Source organism: Punica granatum, chromosome 5 (genome assembly GCF_007655135.1).
Source record: "Punica granatum isolate Tunisia-2019 chromosome 5, ASM765513v2, whole genome shotgun sequence".
Classification (NCBI taxonomy): Eukaryota; Viridiplantae; Streptophyta; class Magnoliopsida; order Myrtales; family Lythraceae; genus Punica; species Punica granatum.
In genome coordinates, this window is record NC_045131.1 from 10,085,386 (window position 1) to 10,102,644 (window position 17,259).

Here is a 17,259-nt window from a genome sequence, read left to right on the forward strand (position 1 = left end):
AATTCGCTCCACGTAACCCTTTCAACTGCTCGGCTTACGACTGACTCGAGGCGCCACATGACTCACAAACTTTTGCCAATCTTAGTTACACAACTCAAAAATTCAATATTCATTTTCAAATATCGTAATCGATCGAATAAAAATACATGCATGATTCGGGACATTAACATAGACATGACAATGCAATTTTAAAAATGTTAACATAACGATAATAAAAATACTAATTTAAGAATAGATTACTGACTTTAACAAGCCCCCAAATCCCGAAACATCGAAGAACAATAGATTTATTTTCTTTTTCCTTTTTTTTAAACTCAAATCACTCTCAGTTCCTCTCCATTCTCGACCTCTCCCTCAATCTGAAAACTGAATGGAAGGATGAATAGAGAAGACAATATATAAGGAATCATAAAAGAAGGCGGTGGAAGCCAAGGAAAATTAGTGGCCGGCGTGGAATAAAGGCACAAATTAGAATTATGTGGGTAAGCTTAAGGAAGAAAGAACACGTGGAAACAAGCGCTTTGTTTGTTTTTCAAATTATAATTTCACTCAATTCAACTCAACTTTATTCTTATACAAATTCAATAATATAATTATTACTGTTTTGTTAATAATTTCTCACTCATATTTTTCTTAATCATTTTTTAATAATAAATTTATTATCTCCTTTTTATAATCAATTTTTAATAATAAATTAATCATCTATTTTCACATTTATATATACATATTCTATATATTAATATATTTATTAATATTTACAATAATTATACAAAATTAAGTTGAGTTAGATCACTAATTTAACTCAAAAACCAAACGAAAGCTTACTTTCTTAATCTATCTTTATGATAAAAAAAAATATAAATATTATAATGATCATTTGTAACCCAAAGTACTGAAGACTTGAAAATGGAAAAAGGATACGTGAATAAGCACGTTTTTCTTGAAGCCATGCATGAGCTTCCATCATATTTGAGTTCAACAGTCCTCCAGAATGGGAGACCCCGTCACTGGGCCGGGCCCCCGGAGAGATGGTCAAGGATTTTTGTCCATGCCGTCCATCAAACGAAACGAGCCAGCCCGACCCGACTACCAAAATCAAATTTTTTTTTTTTAAAAAAAAAAAACTTTGACAGTCAACCTTGACCTACGGCGTTGACTTTCCGGTTGTTCGCACTGGTGAGCTCTCACCAAACCTGGCTATAAAAGCCCAAATGAAAGCAGAGTTAGGTGAAAACAGAATTAGGTTGGAGCGTAGTGCAGCGATACAATTAGATTTCGTATTCGATTTTAGTCCGCGTTCACTATCCGATTACGGGATGCAAAGAACGTCCCGGAATGGAGAGCAAGGAACATGCCGGAACTCCGATTTGGGAGAGATTAAAGAAGGAAGAATGTTCATGGTCATAAAGAAAAAAAGATTAGAATAATATAAAAATATCTTTAAACAAAGACCGGCTTCTGCTATCAGGGCGGGGCGAAGAAAGGGAAACCGACAAGGAATATCCGGAGACACTACTACTGTACGGTGTCACTTTCTCCCTTTAAGCGGTCTCACGTCGTATAAAGCCCGATATTTATTTTCGGGCTCTCAGCTTCACAGGGTGCTCAGTCGCTGAGTGAGTGAGCAAGAGGGTGATGCAGTCGGCCGCTGAGGTTTTGGGCAAATTCTCTGCGCAAAGGGAGACCCCTCCTTCAATGGCGGCTGCCCACTTCATCAACAATCATGGGGTCTTTGTAAGACCCAATTTTGCCCAGATTCCTAAGGTGGGTGCTCGTAAAGCTCCGACTTTGTGCCTCTGCAGCAGCAGCAGCAGCAGTGTTGGGGAGAAGTCGGAGGTTTTCTCTGTGACGTCTTCGAGTAAGTGCGATGTCGATTACTTGGGAGAGAGCACAAAGGGGGATTTGAACGTGAAAATGGAACATCTTGAGGCTTTTGGTTGGTTGCCTAAATTCTGAAACTTTCTCTTGCAGCTCCTTCATTCATGAACTGTGCTTGGTTTTTGGATTTTTGCTGTTGGTAGTTCCTTGACAATGATGACGGTTAAGCTTTTCGAATCACCTGTGTTTGGCCTTTTTTCTTTTTTTTATTGGTAGGGATTGATGGACAGGTTACCCTGGAAGGTCCAATTGAGGAAGTTGCGAAGATGGAAGCTGAAGAAGCTGAGGATCTTTTAAGAAAGTTGGGTATTCCTGTATGTGTCTGTCCGTCTGCAGTATGTGTTTCTTGGTAGCATGTATTTCATGGGAAAGTTATGATTTTTTTTCTTTTAATTGGCATTACCTTGTGCATTCATATGTCAAAGCAATAGAAAATGGTCCGACTTGCTTTGAATTTCATTTTGTCACTGTATTTTTGCTTGTATGGCTTATTTGCTGAACCTTTACTGTCCATTTCCTGTTTTCATATTCCTGAAGTGCAAACTTCCGTGTTGTGCAGAGTCCTTTCTCATCAAGACATTCACCTCGTGGAATATTCTGTACTCGCACATTGAATCTTCGGTCTATCAGTGCTATTGGCTATGACATGGATTACACCTTGATGCATTACAATGTGATGGTAATTTCCAAACTTATTTACTTCATCTAGTTTGATTGGAACTTTATAAAGTGCACATAATAGATTGATCTTTGAGCAACTACTGCTATGATAATGGCACTAATATCAACAAAACAGTTGCAATTTATCCATGTTATGCTAACTGTATTCTAGAGGCCCTGCAAATACAGCGTCTGATCGCAGATTCCCTGCCTTAGTTTCTTGCTCAGTATTCTATTTTATTATGTTAATGCTCATGGCTTAGTGCTCTTAGGAGTTCCTTGACCTTTTTTCTTGTTTAAAGCACTCCCCACTTGTGCCAGTAGTATTGCTAATGAATCGTTTGTAATTCTACAGGCTTGGGAAGGGCGGGCTTATGATTACTGTATGGAGAACTTGAGGAACATGGGTTTTCCTGTTGATGGGCTCGCGTTTGATCCCGACTTGGTTCGCTCCTTTCTCTATCTGCTTGCAAACTATAGTTATATTTGTTGTGACGAGAAGTTATGTAGGTTTAACAATTGTTGTTGATTTTTCACTTATTTCTTATCTTCTCTTCTTTCGGTTCTATCTAGGTCATAAGAGGACTGGTCATTGACAAGGAAAGGGGAAACTTGGTCAAGGCTGATCGTTTTGGTTATGTGAAGAGGGCCATGCATGGTACAAGAATGTTATCTACCCGAGCTGTAAGGTACCCTGCCCGGTTTATTCTGCCAGTAGCTGGAATATCATCTAGGATTGAAATCAACAGGGTTTTCTAGTAAGTAAGATCAGAAAACTTGTGAGCCAGATCATCATCATCTAGACAAGTAATCATAATCTTAGAATCTATTCTCAGCAGTCACCAACTGCAATGTTACATATCACTAAAGTGTTTTTGCAGATTTTTTTTCGCTGCATTTGGTGAGTCTACATGTTACCAGTTCCAAAATGGTGTGGGTTCTTATTTTTTGTGTTCCCAACTTGATGAATTCAGTGAGATTTATGGGAGGGAACTGGTGGATCTAAGGAAAGAAACCCGATGGGAGTTCCTCAACACTCTATTCTCAGTCTCAGAAGCTGTGGCTTATATGCAGGTAAAATTTCCCAAAATGTTCTGTGCCTCTAATTCTATACTTCACTTATTCATTTAATCTTTACTGTCCTTTCCTCATATAAATCTTTGCAGATTGTTTTGTTGCTTCTTCGGGGCCTTCTTCTTTGACTTGTCTCTACATGTTATAGCTGCTGATATCTTATTTGTTGTGTAACTCGCGTTTTGCTGTATTTTGTTGATATAATAAGATGTGCATTTAACATCCCTCTGAGTCCTTCCAGATGGTTGACAGATTGGATGATGGGTCGGTAGCGGCAAAAGTCGGTCCACTTGATTACAAGGGCCTTTACAAGGCAATGTTACTGTACTAATCTTTCTTTTGTGCCGATAATCTTTTTCCCCCAATTAACTCAAGAAATGCTCTTCAGGCTGTTGTGAAGGCCCTCTTCAGGGCACATGTAGAAGGTCAGCTGAAGGTAATAAATTCATCTCTTTCTTCTTCTTCCAGCTCTTTTTGTCCTCTTTTAATCAGCAAAGTTTTAATGACTTGTGGCTTCTGTACAGAGTGAGATAATGTCTAAACCCGAACTTTTTGTGGAGCCGGATCCGGAGTTACCTCTGGCACTTTTGGATCAGAAGGAGGTATTTCTCATAATTTTATTGCTGTTCTATAGTTGGTGAAGACACTCTTGTCCTCATTTCTGAGGTATATCTTCAATCAGGCGGGTAAGAAGCTTCTGCTCATCACCAACTCAGATTTTCTCTATACGGACAAAATGATGAAGCATTCCTTCAACAGATTTCTTCCCAATGATATGGGCTGGCGAGACTTATTTGACATAGTGAGTGGAGCTCCCCTCTTCTTCTCTATTTATTTGTTACTTTAGACACACAACTCCAAGGTTCTGGTTCTTTCACTGGAAATAACTAATTTTTTATGTCATAGACACTTGAATCATGACACTTCAGTCTGAATATTATTTGAGAGATCTTATAATCTCTTGATAGTTTTGTTGATTTTTGCTTGAAAATGAAAAGATTGGTGTTTTGATAGATATTGGTGGGGATTACATGAATATTTATCACTTTTTTGGTTATACAGGTAATTGTGTCGGCAAGGAAGCCCGAGTTTTTCCAGACATCACATCCGATGTATGAGGTGGTGACTGGAGAGGGCCTGATGCGTCCATGCTTCAAGGCTAGTACAGGTGATCTGCTTTACACAACCTTTATTAGAGGGGACTTTAACTGAAACTGCATCTGAAAAATGTTCTTTTTGATTGGAACTATTTTTATTTTTATTTTTATTTTTTCTAATGCTTGTTGTAGCCTACATTCACAATCAATGTGGGTCCGCCAGCATTAAATGATCATAATTCACTTTAGCAATGGGATTTTATTTCCTTTCATGTTCTGCTTGCTGCAGGGGGTGTGTACTCAGGGGGAAGCGCTCAGATGGTTGAGAATTCCCTCAACATCCACGGAGATGAGATCCTTTATGTGGGGGACCACATATATACGGATGTGAGTCAGTCCAAAGTTCATTTGCGGTGGCGAACTGCATTAATTTGCCGAGAATTGGAAGAAGAGGTGAGTATTCTTGGCATTGAACGAGTGAACATCCTTCTTTAATTAACAGGCAGTAAATTAAACTATGCAAATGAGTTTTCATATATATATATTTTTTTCATTTTGTGAAAACGCAGCAAACAAGTTTAGGAAGTGGGTTGTATGTAAGGAAATCTGTTTTTCAATGCAAGTATGATTCCTTCTCCCTATTTTGTCACAAAGAAAACGAAGAAAGTAAGGAATTCAAGAGCATTTTTCATGTTACGAAATCAGAAGGCAGGGCATTTTACATAATCAATTAGGCACGACGAACATCTGTGTTTAAAGGGTGCATATTATATTGGTGATTTTAATATTTGTTTCATGTATTGTAAAATTTTTGAAATTGCAGTATAATGCTTTGATCCAAAGTCGGGATCATAGAGAGACACTGATAGATTTCATAAACCAAAAGGAAGTTGTTGGAGACCTTTTTAACCAGCTTCGGCTTGCTTCTCAGAGGCGGGCTAAAGGACGTCCTGCTCAAGTGAGTCATGACAAAGAACTCTGTCTCTTTTGGTGTTCAACGGAATTATATATAATCAAGTAGGCTAGTGTAGTATTAGTAATGAAAGAATTCTCTGGGTTTCACACAGACACTATCCACTACAAACATGGACTATGAAGAACTGACTGAAAGCATGCAGAAGTTGCTGATAGTTATGCAAAGACTGGATGAGAAAATAGCACCAATGTTGGAAGCAGACGGAGAGCTGTTTAACAGAAGGTAAAGGAATAAAATTCGTCAGAACATGCTAAGGATCAGCTTCCGGTTTTTCACTTTTCTCGAAAGTGGAAATGCACGTTGATCTGATGTAAGAAAACTGAATTGCTCTAAATGTCTTTATGCCCGATTGTCCGTTAGGTGGGGTTTCCTATCGAGAGCAGGTTTGTGGGATAAGAGCCATTTGATGAGACAAATTGAAAAGTACGCTTTTCTGCTTCATAAAGACACCTTTTTTATTGATATATGATGAAGTGTATATTGTAAACAGCATGCTTACAATGATGGTTGCATGACAGGTATGCTGATATTTACACATCAAGGGTTTCCAATTTCCTGCATTACACACCATTCATGTACTTCCGCTCACAAGAACAGGTACTTTGAAGCATCACTTTTCCTCTTCTACAAATCATCGCGTTTTCATGCTCCAGTGTGGGTGTTTTGAGAGCTTGAAAGGACTCTACTCCACAAAGTGATTAATGAAGTTGCCACTTTCTGACATAGTTTTAGGGACCCAAAGCCATCTGGTTGGTCAGACTGTTCCGACTGGAAGCAGGTTTCCTGCCCGTTCCAGGTTTTGGACATTGTCTGTAGATGAACCCACTGACTAGTTAAATCTTCAAAATTTGATGGTCCAATCTGATTTTCTTAGTGAATTGGTTCGTGTTGTTTTCATCGATTTCTTATTAGTTTTGTATTATATCTGTGTGTGTGTGTGTGTGTGTGTGTGTGTGCGCGTCTTTGTTGATCCTGGTTGCAACCTAGGCCAAGTTCGATGTCGGGTCTGGATGAGAAACTATGCTTTCTGGAAATTCCCGTCTTGATCCCGTTCATCTGTCGTACGATAAGATATTTTGCTACCATACCCTATCTATGCCTTGGCTATTCATCAGCTCATTCTAACTAAGTATCTTGTGCTGCTTCATCTGATGCAGACGCTTGCCCATGATTCGTGCTCTCATTACAATTGGCAGCATGATGAGACCGAGGCCAGTAGCTAAGTTGGATGTATGTACTTTGGCAACAAAACCTTACCAAAGCTAATAAGTGGTGGTGCCATTGTAAGTTATCACAATGTCCTATGAAAGACACGAGGATATTGGCGAACAGCTAAACGGGAGCTCGTGTAGGAGGAACATTATGCTTCTAACGAAGTGCCCATTTGCTTGTAGTGTACCCTTCTGGAGGCATCTGTTTTATACAATCAGATGAAGCTGCTCATGTAACTGATAGAGAGATGCTTAATGAACCCGTCATCGATGGCTCTGGATGCCGCATAATTTTCCTGTGGCTGTTCAGTAAATAAAATGACGGTTTCGTAATATACGGTGAATACATTAGGATCTGAAGTCAGAATCCAACTACTTGAGCGCCCTAATTTAAGATGATAATTCTTTGTTGCAAATGGAAGGAAACAAAGACAGACATAAGTTCCATTAGCTCGAATCAAATTTGGAATCTCTTAGTTCTAAGTGGAGTATTACGTCTCCTTTATTTGGAGTATTTGAATTTCGATGATTTAGATTGACAACTAAGCTTATAGCGAAATAAAATATTTACTTTTACCACCTAGAATAAATTAGAAAATGACAAGCTTTGCCTTTTGGTTCGTATGAGTTGTAAGACGGACATACATAACGTATGATAGCCCGGCCACGTGTAGACGCGTGACTTGCACGATGATGCTCACGTGGAAGCAGGTGACGTAGAACGAGGTGCGCCTTGGTGACACAGAGGGGTTCCCATTGATGATGCTATCGAGGATTCCTCCATTGGATGACTATAGCACGATCCAAGCATTTAACCATTAGCATTAACATTTCATTGCTCGATCAGACCAATCTATGTATTTTTAGATCAAGAGATGTTCTTCACTGAAAACCTCGGATATGCGGGACACGTGTCGCTCGCCCAGGTGGCCAATTCGATGGATTGTGGACGGGGGGAGCTCGTGATTTGAACTTGCAATGACTTCCAAGACTCTATCCAATCAGAAAAGAGAAATATCAAAGGAGGTGTCAGATCTGGGCCACGTAGTGCTTCCAAAGTCAAGATCTCCGAAAGTCAACGTGATCAGCGGTCCTTAAGCCTCGGAAGATTCTAACATCCGTTCAGGCGGCGCTGCTGATTCTTAATTCGAGTATAATTGTATTTCAAGCCCTGAAGTTTTGACGTTGAATCACTTTGCACCCTGGAGTTTGTCCAAGAGCAACTTAAAATACCTTTAGTTTTTGAATTTAAATTAACTTATACCTGAAATTTCCGCGACGCCGATTTGCACCCTTAAGTTTTAATGTTGGTTTTAGTTTATGGCCAACATCATTAGCTATAATACCGTTGAAAATCATTGACTAAAAATTAATTCGCACATATAAAAATTGTGTGATTGGTATGGTAAATCATTTATTTTTTTCTATTCCAAACTTAGCTTCATTATTATGTGAGCCATTGCAATCATGTCTTCATTTTCTCTTAGTTTTAACGTTAAATAATTAATAGGAAGCGAGTCTGAAACATAAATTTAGGTATATGAGTTTAACTATTTTGACGGAGCATAGATTGTCAATGTGGAGAATAATATTATGAGTTCGTGCGAAAAATATTTGCTGAGAGAATACTTATGAAAAAAATTTTAAATTGAATTGTTAATTTGTAAGATATAAGATATTTAGGAAAAATATTACTTTAAAACAACTGAAATTAGGGTTGGGGATTAATTAATATTTAAAATGAAATAATTTTGGTGATCGGTTATTAATTGCTTATAAGAAACAATGTTTGGAACTTCCAAATTTTGTTAGAGATTATGATTTTAAAGTTTCTAATTAAACGTCGATTCAGCTCGAAGTTGGTGGAAACATACCTACAAAGTCTCCTATGGTACTTAAAAATTTCGAAGTAAAGCGTGCAAATGGCAATATGCAAACTTTGGGGTGCAAAGTGGCACGTATGCATAAATTAAGGGTGGAAATCACAATTTTCCTCAACTTTGATATCGGATAAAGCGCAGCGTTTGACCCCTCCTTTTTCTTTCTTTACCCTCAGGTCCCCTTACCTCGCGCTCGCTTCCGATTCTTGCCGCTGCGGTGAAAGACGAAAACCGAGAGACGGAGCTCAAGGCTGTGGGAAGATCAAGAAGTAATCCTCTCGCGCTAGCTTAATCAGAGGTATCTGCCCTTCGAGACCAGTTCGAATTTCGCCATTGTAGCGTGTGGGCCGCATGACATTCTGAGTCAATTAGGGTTTTTCTTTTTGCTGGAATTGTGGGGCGTTTTCCTCCATGCTGACCGTGTCTGACGCTTTATTATGCTTCTGGCTCTGGTCTTAGTTCATAATTTCCATCTGGGTTTCTGAAAGTTTGGTCCTTTTGGAGGCTGGCAATATGCTATGTGCATGTTCTTGATTTAAGGTGGAGCCCTTTAGGAGTTTCTGCCAGTTATTCTGAGAAAGATGTAAACTTTAAGGTGGTGATTCCTATACATGGTTTTATTTTGATTTTGACAATGATTTGATGCCAATGTGCAAAAAATTTCGATACTTTTTAGCTCAATTGGATTGCGATATCTCGCGGAATGAGCAGATGCGCAATTTCTGTTCTATGTGATACAGAGAGTTTCACTCATACAGCATCAGTCACTCAATATGACCGAGTCATAGTAGATTTTCGGATGCATGCAACGAAGTGGAATCGGTTTTTTGAGATTTTTGTTTACTCTGTTTTGATGATTCTTGTGGTTTCTTCTGCTAGGTCATGGCGACCAAGAAAATAATAGCTATATGTCAGTCGGGGGGAGATTTTGTGACTAACAAGGACGGGTCGCTCTCTTACACCGGTGGCGATGCTTACGCGATAGACATTGATGAGGAGATCCAGTTGCAGGACTTTAAGAATGAAGTGGCTGAGATGTTCAGCTGCAGTGTTGGTAATATGACCATAAAGTACTTTCTTCCGGGTAATAAGAAGACCCTCATCACGATCTCTAAAGATAAGGACTTGCAGCGCATGGTGAGCTTTGTCGGCGATTCTGGCTCAGTCGATGTGTTCATATTGTCTGAGGAAGCTGCCGCTCGGAACGTGTCCAACATGCCTGCTAGTAGGTAGTTACTTTTACTGGTCTTGATTGTTTCTTACTCTCTTATTGTTGGTGGTAGTTTACATATATCGTAGATTTAATCCAGGCTGCACTTTAGAGCTTAGAGCAATTATTAAATCTATTCTATTATAATGATTGCATAATAGTGTTTGACGAGAGATTCGTTTGATGATTTAATAGGAGTGTATGCCAATATCTTTTGAAAACAGATTACTGGGAAGCCAATAATGTATTCCACTGAATTATTTTAGCTAGCCTGATTAGTGGTAGAAGTTGTCCTGACTACTTTCTCATGTATAACATTATTGCTAAACTAGGCTCTTTCTGGTATCAGAGCCTCTTTCTTTGACCTTTTCAGAACACACATACAATTCTTCATGGTTCTGTTGAATATTGCACCTTTTTATGTGCAACCTGATATTATAAACTTATTTTATGTAGAAAACTATAATAAAAAACATTCTTTCGGTAACTGCAAATTTTTGTCTGAGGAGAGCCTGTCCAATAGCATGATATGTGGTGAAAGCTAGTGCTGTAATAATGTGAAGAATTTCTAATCAGGAAACATCAAGGCTGACTCTTCGCTGTGCAGGTCCAGTAGAACAACTGTTTCAGAGGCAGCCCCCCCAGCCGCTCCCGCTCCCGCTCCCGTTGACGTGCCATGTGATATGCTGATGGAGACGCATGAAGAACCTCCTCTGAAGAGCATTCCTCCAAGTTCCAGTGACGAGAAGAATCGCAAGGCTGCGCTGCAGTGGGAAAACACAATAACGGGAGTCGACCAAAGATTTAATAGCTTCCATGAATTCAAGGAAGCCCTGCACAAGTACTCGATTGCCCGTGGTTTTGCTTACAGATACAAGAAGAATGACAGTCACAGAGTAAGCGTTAAGTGCAAGTCCCAAGGCTGCCCATGGAGGATTTATGCATCGAGATTGTCCACCACTCAGCTGATATGTATTAAAAAAATGAATGAGAATCATACTTGCGAAGGAGGTAATGTGAAGGCTGGGTACCGAGCGACTAGGGGCTGGGTGGGGAATATTATAAAGGAGAAGCTGAAGGAATCTCCAAATTATAAGCCGAAAGATATAGCTGCGGACATTCGGAAGGAGTACGGGATTCAACTGAACTATTCACAAGCATGGAGGGCAAAAGAAATTGCAAGGGAGCAGCTTCAAGGGTCGTATAAAGATTCTTATAAGCTGTTACCATTTTTCTGTGAGAGAATTAAGGAGACCAATCCAGGAAGCTTTGCTACCTTCAGCACGAAGGAAGACTTGAGCTTTCACCGTCTCTTTGTCTCATTCCATGCCTGTATTTCGGGTTTCGAACAGGGCTGCCGTCCGCTTCTGTTCCTTGATAGTGTTCCACTGCTCTCAAAGTACCAGGGAGTTCTTCTTGCGGCAGTTTCTGTGGATGGGAATGATGGGATCTTTCCAGTAGCATTTGCAATAGTCGATGAGGAGACTGAGGAGAATTGGCACTGGTTTCTTCAGGAGCTCAAGTCTGCACTCTCAAACACTCAGCAGATAACATTCATTGCTGATTTTCAATATGGGCTGAAGAAATCTCTGCCTGAAGTATTTGAGAACTGCTACCACAGCTACTGTTTACGCCAGTTAGCTGAGAAGCTCAACAAGGACTTAAAGGGGCAGTTCTCACATGAAGCGAGGAGGTTCATGATTAATGATTTCTATGCTGCAGCTCATGCCCCTAAGCTGGAGGGCTTTCAGCGGGCACTTGAGAACATTAAGAATATTTCAGCTGAAGCTTATGATTGGGTAATACAGAGTGAACCGGAGCACTGGGCAAGTGTGTTCTTCCCTGGGGCAAGGTATAATTTCATGCAATCGAACTACGGGCAGGACTTCTACTGCTGGGTTGGAGAGGTCCAGGAGCTTCCAATTACCCAGATCATCGACTCACTCCGAGGAAAGATGATGGAGGCGATTTACAATTGGAGAGTGGAATCGAACCAGTGGGTCTCAAAGCTAACGCCCTCGAAGGAGGAGAAGCTCCAGAAGGAGGCCATGGAGGCTCAGTCCCTTAGCGTTCTGATCTCTCACGGGAGCACCTTCGAGGTTCGAGGAGAGTCCATCGAGATTGTCGACGTCGAGGCTTGGGATTGTAGCTGCAAAGGTTGGCGGATCACGGGCTTGCCGTGCTCCCATGCGATCGCGGTCTTTGACGGGATTGACCGGAGCCCTTACGATTATTGCTCAAGGTACTTCACAGTAGAGAGTTACAGAGCTACCTATGCCGAGTCAATCAATCCTGTCCCGAACGTGGAGCCGCCACCCACGGGCGATTCGGGGGAGTTGCCAATTATAACGGTAACTCCGCCGCCCATGAGACGGCCACCAGGCCGGCCCAAGGTGAAGTCGGCCGATCCGCTGGACTCAATCAAGCGGCAGCTACAGTGCAGCAAGTGCAAAGGCCTGGGCCACAACAAGAAGACCTGTAAAGCCTCCTAAGTCCATATGAACATGTCTAGTGCAGGGTAAGGAAATTTTAGTACCCTCATTCAAGCATTGTTAGTGAGAGCTCCTTTGCTCTTCCACTGGACACGATTCGATGTGATTCATATAATCTTGCAGGTAGAGGACAGAGGTGCGGGCCGAATGAAATTGTGTTTGTGAGGAGGCTCAGAGGACGACCGCAGCGAGCTATTCATGTCGGGTCTGCAATTCATTCCAAGTGTAATTACCGTGTGGCTTCTGGACCTAAATTTAGAGCATGCTTGTAATTGTAGGTTCTAGTTAGCTAAGTCATTCAGATCTTTTGCCCCTCTTTTGTTTGGTCGGTAGATTTAGATTAGTCACGCGGATATGCACTTTCGGAGTTAGTGACAACTGCTCGATTTTTCTAATACATGAGTTATGCAGAAATTCTTGCTTTGATCGAAAAGAATAGCGTCGAACAAGTCACTCGCTCGAACATCAACACTTTCATGCCGTGAAATACAGGACTGTCATGCAAGGCGAGATAAGAGATCGATCTCGTGAAATATCGGTTTCATCGTACAAAATGAAGTGAAGATCGAATTTCGCGGTAGTGTAACATTCAAAATGCAGAATTGGGTCCGAGCTTATAAACTCCTCGGATTTTGTTGTATAAGATTTGTGGATAGTTCCTAGGAATCGGTCGTGGGTTGCCTGGAAGCTCCGTTAAACAGATGAGCATTCATCCCTTTTTTGCGCGAATATTGAACTGATTGTGTGGGCCCGGCTGTCGGACACCATCCTCGACCATTTCCAAAACAGGAAACCAAGAACTGACACCTGGGATTCGGTGACACGTGTCATCTAGTCCGACCAACTTCCCTCACACTTCCACGTAGCACGACACCTGCCAACTTGCCCACCCCCTCCCTCCGCACGTTTAAATTCCCGCGCCGCACGAATGGCAAACTCCCACATTGCCAAAGAAGTCGATAAGACTCGTCAGGTTTCTGGAGTTTGTACCGACTTCTAGATCGGCGGTTTTGATACAATTCGGTGCTTGCAAGATCAAGATTCATGGCCTTAAGACGACCCTTTTGGTTCCTCTTCGTGGTGGCAGCAGCGGCCGCAGTGGTGCTTGCCGCCACCTGCAGCTGTTCTGGTGTCGGCCACATGCCTTCGAACAAAAACGACGAGGCAGAGGACTTTGAAGAGTTAAAGGTGAGAGCAGGGCAGGCAGGGGAGACGGCGGCAGATGCCGGGAAGGAGGCCAAGGAGGCATCGGAGTCGTGGGCGGGCTGGGCCAAGGATAGGCTGTCCGAAGGGCTTGGGCTTAAGCTCAGCGATGACGTCAAGGACACAGCCAAGACAGCCTCCGAGAAGGCCGGTGACACGGCCAAGACCGCTAAAGACAAGATCCAGGACATGGCCTCTGGTAAGTGATGATCAATCGACCAGTACTCGTGTTTGTATCACACTGGTGAATTCATATCGGTTGTCATTGCATTTCTCGGAGTTACTCGATCATTCGATCATGGGAGTGTATCGATAGTATCTATCGCAAGTTAATAATTGGATTTGCTTAATTGTGGTTTGATGAAGCAGGAGCAGCTCATTACACGGCGGAGAAAGCCAGCGACATGAAGGATACGGCGTCGGAAAAAGGCAGCAGGGCTTATGAGAAGGCGGGCGAGATCAAGAACTCAGCCTCGGAGACTGCCGAGAACATAAAGAATGCAGCGGAGGAGAGAGCCCAGCACATGACGAGCACTGCCACGGAGAAGGCAGGAGAGACCACCGAGGAAGCAAAAAGAAAGGCAGAGGCGACGAAGGATAAGACCGCAGAGAAGGCCCAAGAAGCAAAAGACAAGGCCGCAGAGACTGCCGAGCAGGCAAGGCAGAAGGCTGCAGAGACGGCTGAGGAAGCAAGGGAGAAGGCCGCGAGGACATCTGAAGAGGCGAAGGAGTCCGCCAAGGAGGCGAGGAAGAACGCGGGGGAGGAAGTGAAGAGGAAGCAGGAGGAGGCGGAGGAGAACATGGGGTGGGCCAAGGAGGGTTACGAGGCGGCCAAGGCAAAGGCCGGGGAGGCAGTGGAGAAGGCCAAGGAGAAGATCGCGGCTAACTATGAGGCCGCGAAGCAGAAATCCAAGGACATTAAGGATGACTTTGCCGGCCGGGGAAGGGACGAGGAGCTCTGAGGTTGTTTGGGCTGTAGTATTTTGTGTGCTGTCGGGGTTTGATGGAGAGTTGAGGATGTGTACATGTGTTTTCTAGTATGTTAAATGTTTTCCTTAAGAGATGTTTTACCTTACAACAATTTTCGAAATCTTTTAGGTGTGCTCACAAGTTAAATACATCTTAAATGATATCGTAAAACAAATTGGAAGGTCCGATCGTTGTTGAATAATACAATGGCTGATGTACGTTCTCGACATGACTTGTTATTGCAAGTGCTAACTATATGTGTGTGTGTATATATATATAATCTCTTTTTCTTGATAGCAATGAGGAATTTTGTGAAAACTGAAAAACGAGTATACAGAAATTACAGAAATAAGACGTCCAAGGAATCCTCCGAGGCAAATTACGACGACAGATACATCCATACAATAAGCGTAGTGCAACTAACCAATTACTACAATTAGTGTAGTGCAACTAACCAATCAATGCTTAGATCGAACATCTCGCCGATTACTAAGATCCACGATGAGATTAAATCGAGAAGGAATGCTCTTGTCTATTAAATCCAAGTAGTCTCAGCTTTTAACGCGAGCATAGGGGGAAATTCTAAGAATCAATCGACTGAAATATCAATCAACTGTTTGTACGACACAACACACTGTTTGTACGGCACAGCTTGCCTAATTTACGACAAGATGTCGTACTTGAAGTTTCAAGAAATTAATTTCAGACCCAAGAACTTTTAAGAAAGTTTATGAATCTTTTGTTCAAACATTTGCGTCGAAATCTGTTCATGAGTCCTGGAATAGACTTAATATTTGTTACTAAGCTAATCGGGGATATTATAGCATATCTTAAATCCTTATCAGATGTTATTTTAATTCTTCCAGAAAATCAAGGAGTTTGTTCTTGCACTTGTACTTTTACCGGATTGCTAAGGAAAGGACCACGGTAGACGAAGTCAGCTCCACCATCTTGATTTTCGAAGGAGTACTTCAGGTACTAGAAGAACAAAAGAGAGATAATTTCATGAAGTTTCTTTAAATGATCCATGAGCACTCAAATACCTCAATATCATAAGCCAAATCCATTAGATCATACTTATTATAAACTTGGTAGTGTGGGTAGTTTTTATGATGACAGTAGATGATTGGATGCCGATGCAATTCAGGGCAATGGCATGAGGTCCAAAGACTATTTGAAAAGATGGTGCAGAGGGGAATACGTGCAGATGTCAGTAGCTTCAGTATTTTGGTGGATGCATTTTGTAAACAAGGGCAGCTTTCGGAGGCGGAACGCTGTGTTTAAAATGATGGCCCAGAAAGGTGTGGAAGCCAATTTATTCACATACAATTCACTGATTAATGGATACTGCCTTCATAATCGCGTGAATGATGCTGCTAAGTTATTTGACGTGATGGTTGAGAGGAATTGCCCTCCTGATGTAGTCACTTATAACGCATTGATCAATGGATTTTGTAAGGCCAAACGAGTCAATGAAGCACGGATTAAGTATCAGGCAATGCTCGACAAGGGTTTGAGTGCTAATGTCGTGACATACAACACCCTCATAGGCGGCTTCTGTCTCGTGGGGCATTTTCATTCTGCCGAGGAACTATTCGAGGAGATGCAAGTTACTGGGCAACGACCAGATCTTCAAACATATGCTGTTTTGCTATGTGGCTTGTGTAAAGCGAAACATATGGATAGGGCAATGGTATTATTTATGCACATGCAAAACCATGGTCTGAAACCCAATATTGCGATCTACAATATCCTCATTAACGGTCTGTGCATCAATGGGAGACTCGACCGTGCAAGAGAACTCTTCGATGTTTTGCGTGAACGAGAGGTGGAACCTGATGTCAAGACTTTTACCATATTGCTTAATGGATTGTGTAAAGAAGGTCAAATAACTTAGCTTTCGGATTGTTTAATGAGATGGAAGGAAGGGGATGCGTCCAGAATGCAGGATCGTAGTATGTCCTGGTTAGAGGATTTCTTCGAAAAGGAGATAAGTTAAGGGTGGAGCAGCTCCTCCGCCAAATGAATGAGAAAGGCCTCCCTGCAGATGCATCAACAGTAGAGCTCTTGCTGGATCTATCATCTGAAGATCCATCAATTCTACAGCTAATACAGGATCTTTAATGAATGTGGTTGATGTCACTTTTTCTTCGAACCCGAGGAGAATTGAAGCAGCTGACTCATTTCTTGGTAAATTTTTTGTACCTTATGTTATGTTAATTTTTCTTGAAGCATGCAGGAACTAAGATAATGACGTGCAGTTATGTTAACCTCTGTTTGATGCTATTCCCTTAAGTACATAAGCTTTTAAGGCAATTGTTTAGCTCAGTAGGAGGAATTTATAGTAATGACTTCCAACTTTCCAAACCATCCCTGCTTATATTATAGTCTATAACAACGGGTGAACAACACAGAGAATTTCTCCGACATGTCATTCCATCTGATGAAGGCTGTATATTTTGCAGGTGATGTTTATTCTGTTCTCATTATTGATTGGCACCGCGCATATCAGAGGAAGGCATCCCATTGATATCAAAGATGATTCTATGTGAAGTATGATCATACCAGCAATATTCTCGAACTCTCCACATTAACCGCAAGCCGAAGAA

The 17,259-nt window shown here is 41.6% G+C and overlaps 4 protein-coding genes across 7 annotated transcripts; all 4 read left to right on the plus strand.

Annotated features, from left to right (window-relative positions):
* The first annotated feature begins 1,468 nt into the window (after positions 1-1,468).
* LOC116206853 (5'-nucleotidase domain-containing protein 4) lies at positions 1,469-7,231 on the plus strand. Of its 3 annotated transcripts, none has more exons than XM_031539673.1 (17): positions 1,469-1,936; positions 2,095-2,213; positions 2,438-2,557; positions 2,894-2,983; positions 3,112-3,227; positions 3,513-3,612; positions 3,854-3,925; positions 4,001-4,048; positions 4,137-4,214; positions 4,295-4,414; positions 4,675-4,780; positions 4,999-5,162; positions 5,533-5,667; positions 5,777-5,907; positions 6,046-6,108; positions 6,204-6,282; positions 6,843-7,231. In XM_031539673.1, exons 1-17 carry the CDS (start codon positions 1,636-1,638, stop codon positions 6,906-6,908), a joined length of 1,908 nt encoding a protein of 635 aa, XP_031395533.1. In that variant the 5' UTR covers positions 1,469-1,635; the 3' UTR covers positions 6,909-7,231. The 3 variants fall into 3 exon arrangements, with proteins under 3 accessions (XP_031395533.1, XP_031395535.1, XP_031395534.1); XM_031539675.1 differs by having other exon boundaries at positions 1,470-1,936; positions 2,095-2,180; XM_031539674.1 differs by having other exon boundaries at positions 1,471-1,936; positions 2,095-2,192.
* A 1,715-nt stretch (positions 7,232-8,946) lies between these two features.
* Positions 8,947-12,911, plus strand: LOC116207510. Its single transcript, XM_031540480.1, has 4 exons — positions 8,947-9,074; positions 9,656-10,005; positions 10,594-12,504; positions 12,602-12,911. The coding sequence occupies exons 2-3, from the start codon at positions 9,659-9,661 to the stop codon at positions 12,476-12,478; spliced, it is 2,232 nt and encodes a 743-aa protein (XP_031396340.1). The 5' UTR covers positions 8,947-9,074; positions 9,656-9,658; the 3' UTR covers positions 12,479-12,504; positions 12,602-12,911.
* A 496-nt stretch (positions 12,912-13,407) lies between these two features.
* LOC116207512 (late embryogenesis abundant protein D-29-like) lies at positions 13,408-14,879 on the plus strand. Of its 2 annotated transcripts, none has more exons than XM_031540481.1 (2): positions 13,408-13,880; positions 14,048-14,879. In XM_031540481.1, exons 1-2 carry the CDS (start codon positions 13,523-13,525, stop codon positions 14,641-14,643), a joined length of 954 nt encoding a protein of 317 aa, XP_031396341.1. In that variant the 5' UTR covers positions 13,408-13,522; the 3' UTR covers positions 14,644-14,879. The 2 variants fall into 2 exon arrangements, with proteins under 2 accessions (XP_031396341.1, XP_031396342.1); XM_031540482.1 differs by having other exon boundaries at positions 13,410-13,880; positions 14,051-14,879.
* Positions 14,880-15,938: 1,059 nt separating this feature from the next.
* Positions 15,939-16,774, plus strand: LOC116208947 (pentatricopeptide repeat-containing protein At3g22470, mitochondrial-like). The gene is made up of 2 exons (XM_031542524.1): positions 15,939-16,533; positions 16,638-16,774. The coding sequence occupies exons 1-2, from the start codon at positions 15,939-15,941 to the stop codon at positions 16,772-16,774; spliced, it is 732 nt and encodes a 243-aa protein (XP_031398384.1).
* Positions 16,775-17,259: the final 485 nt, after the last annotated feature.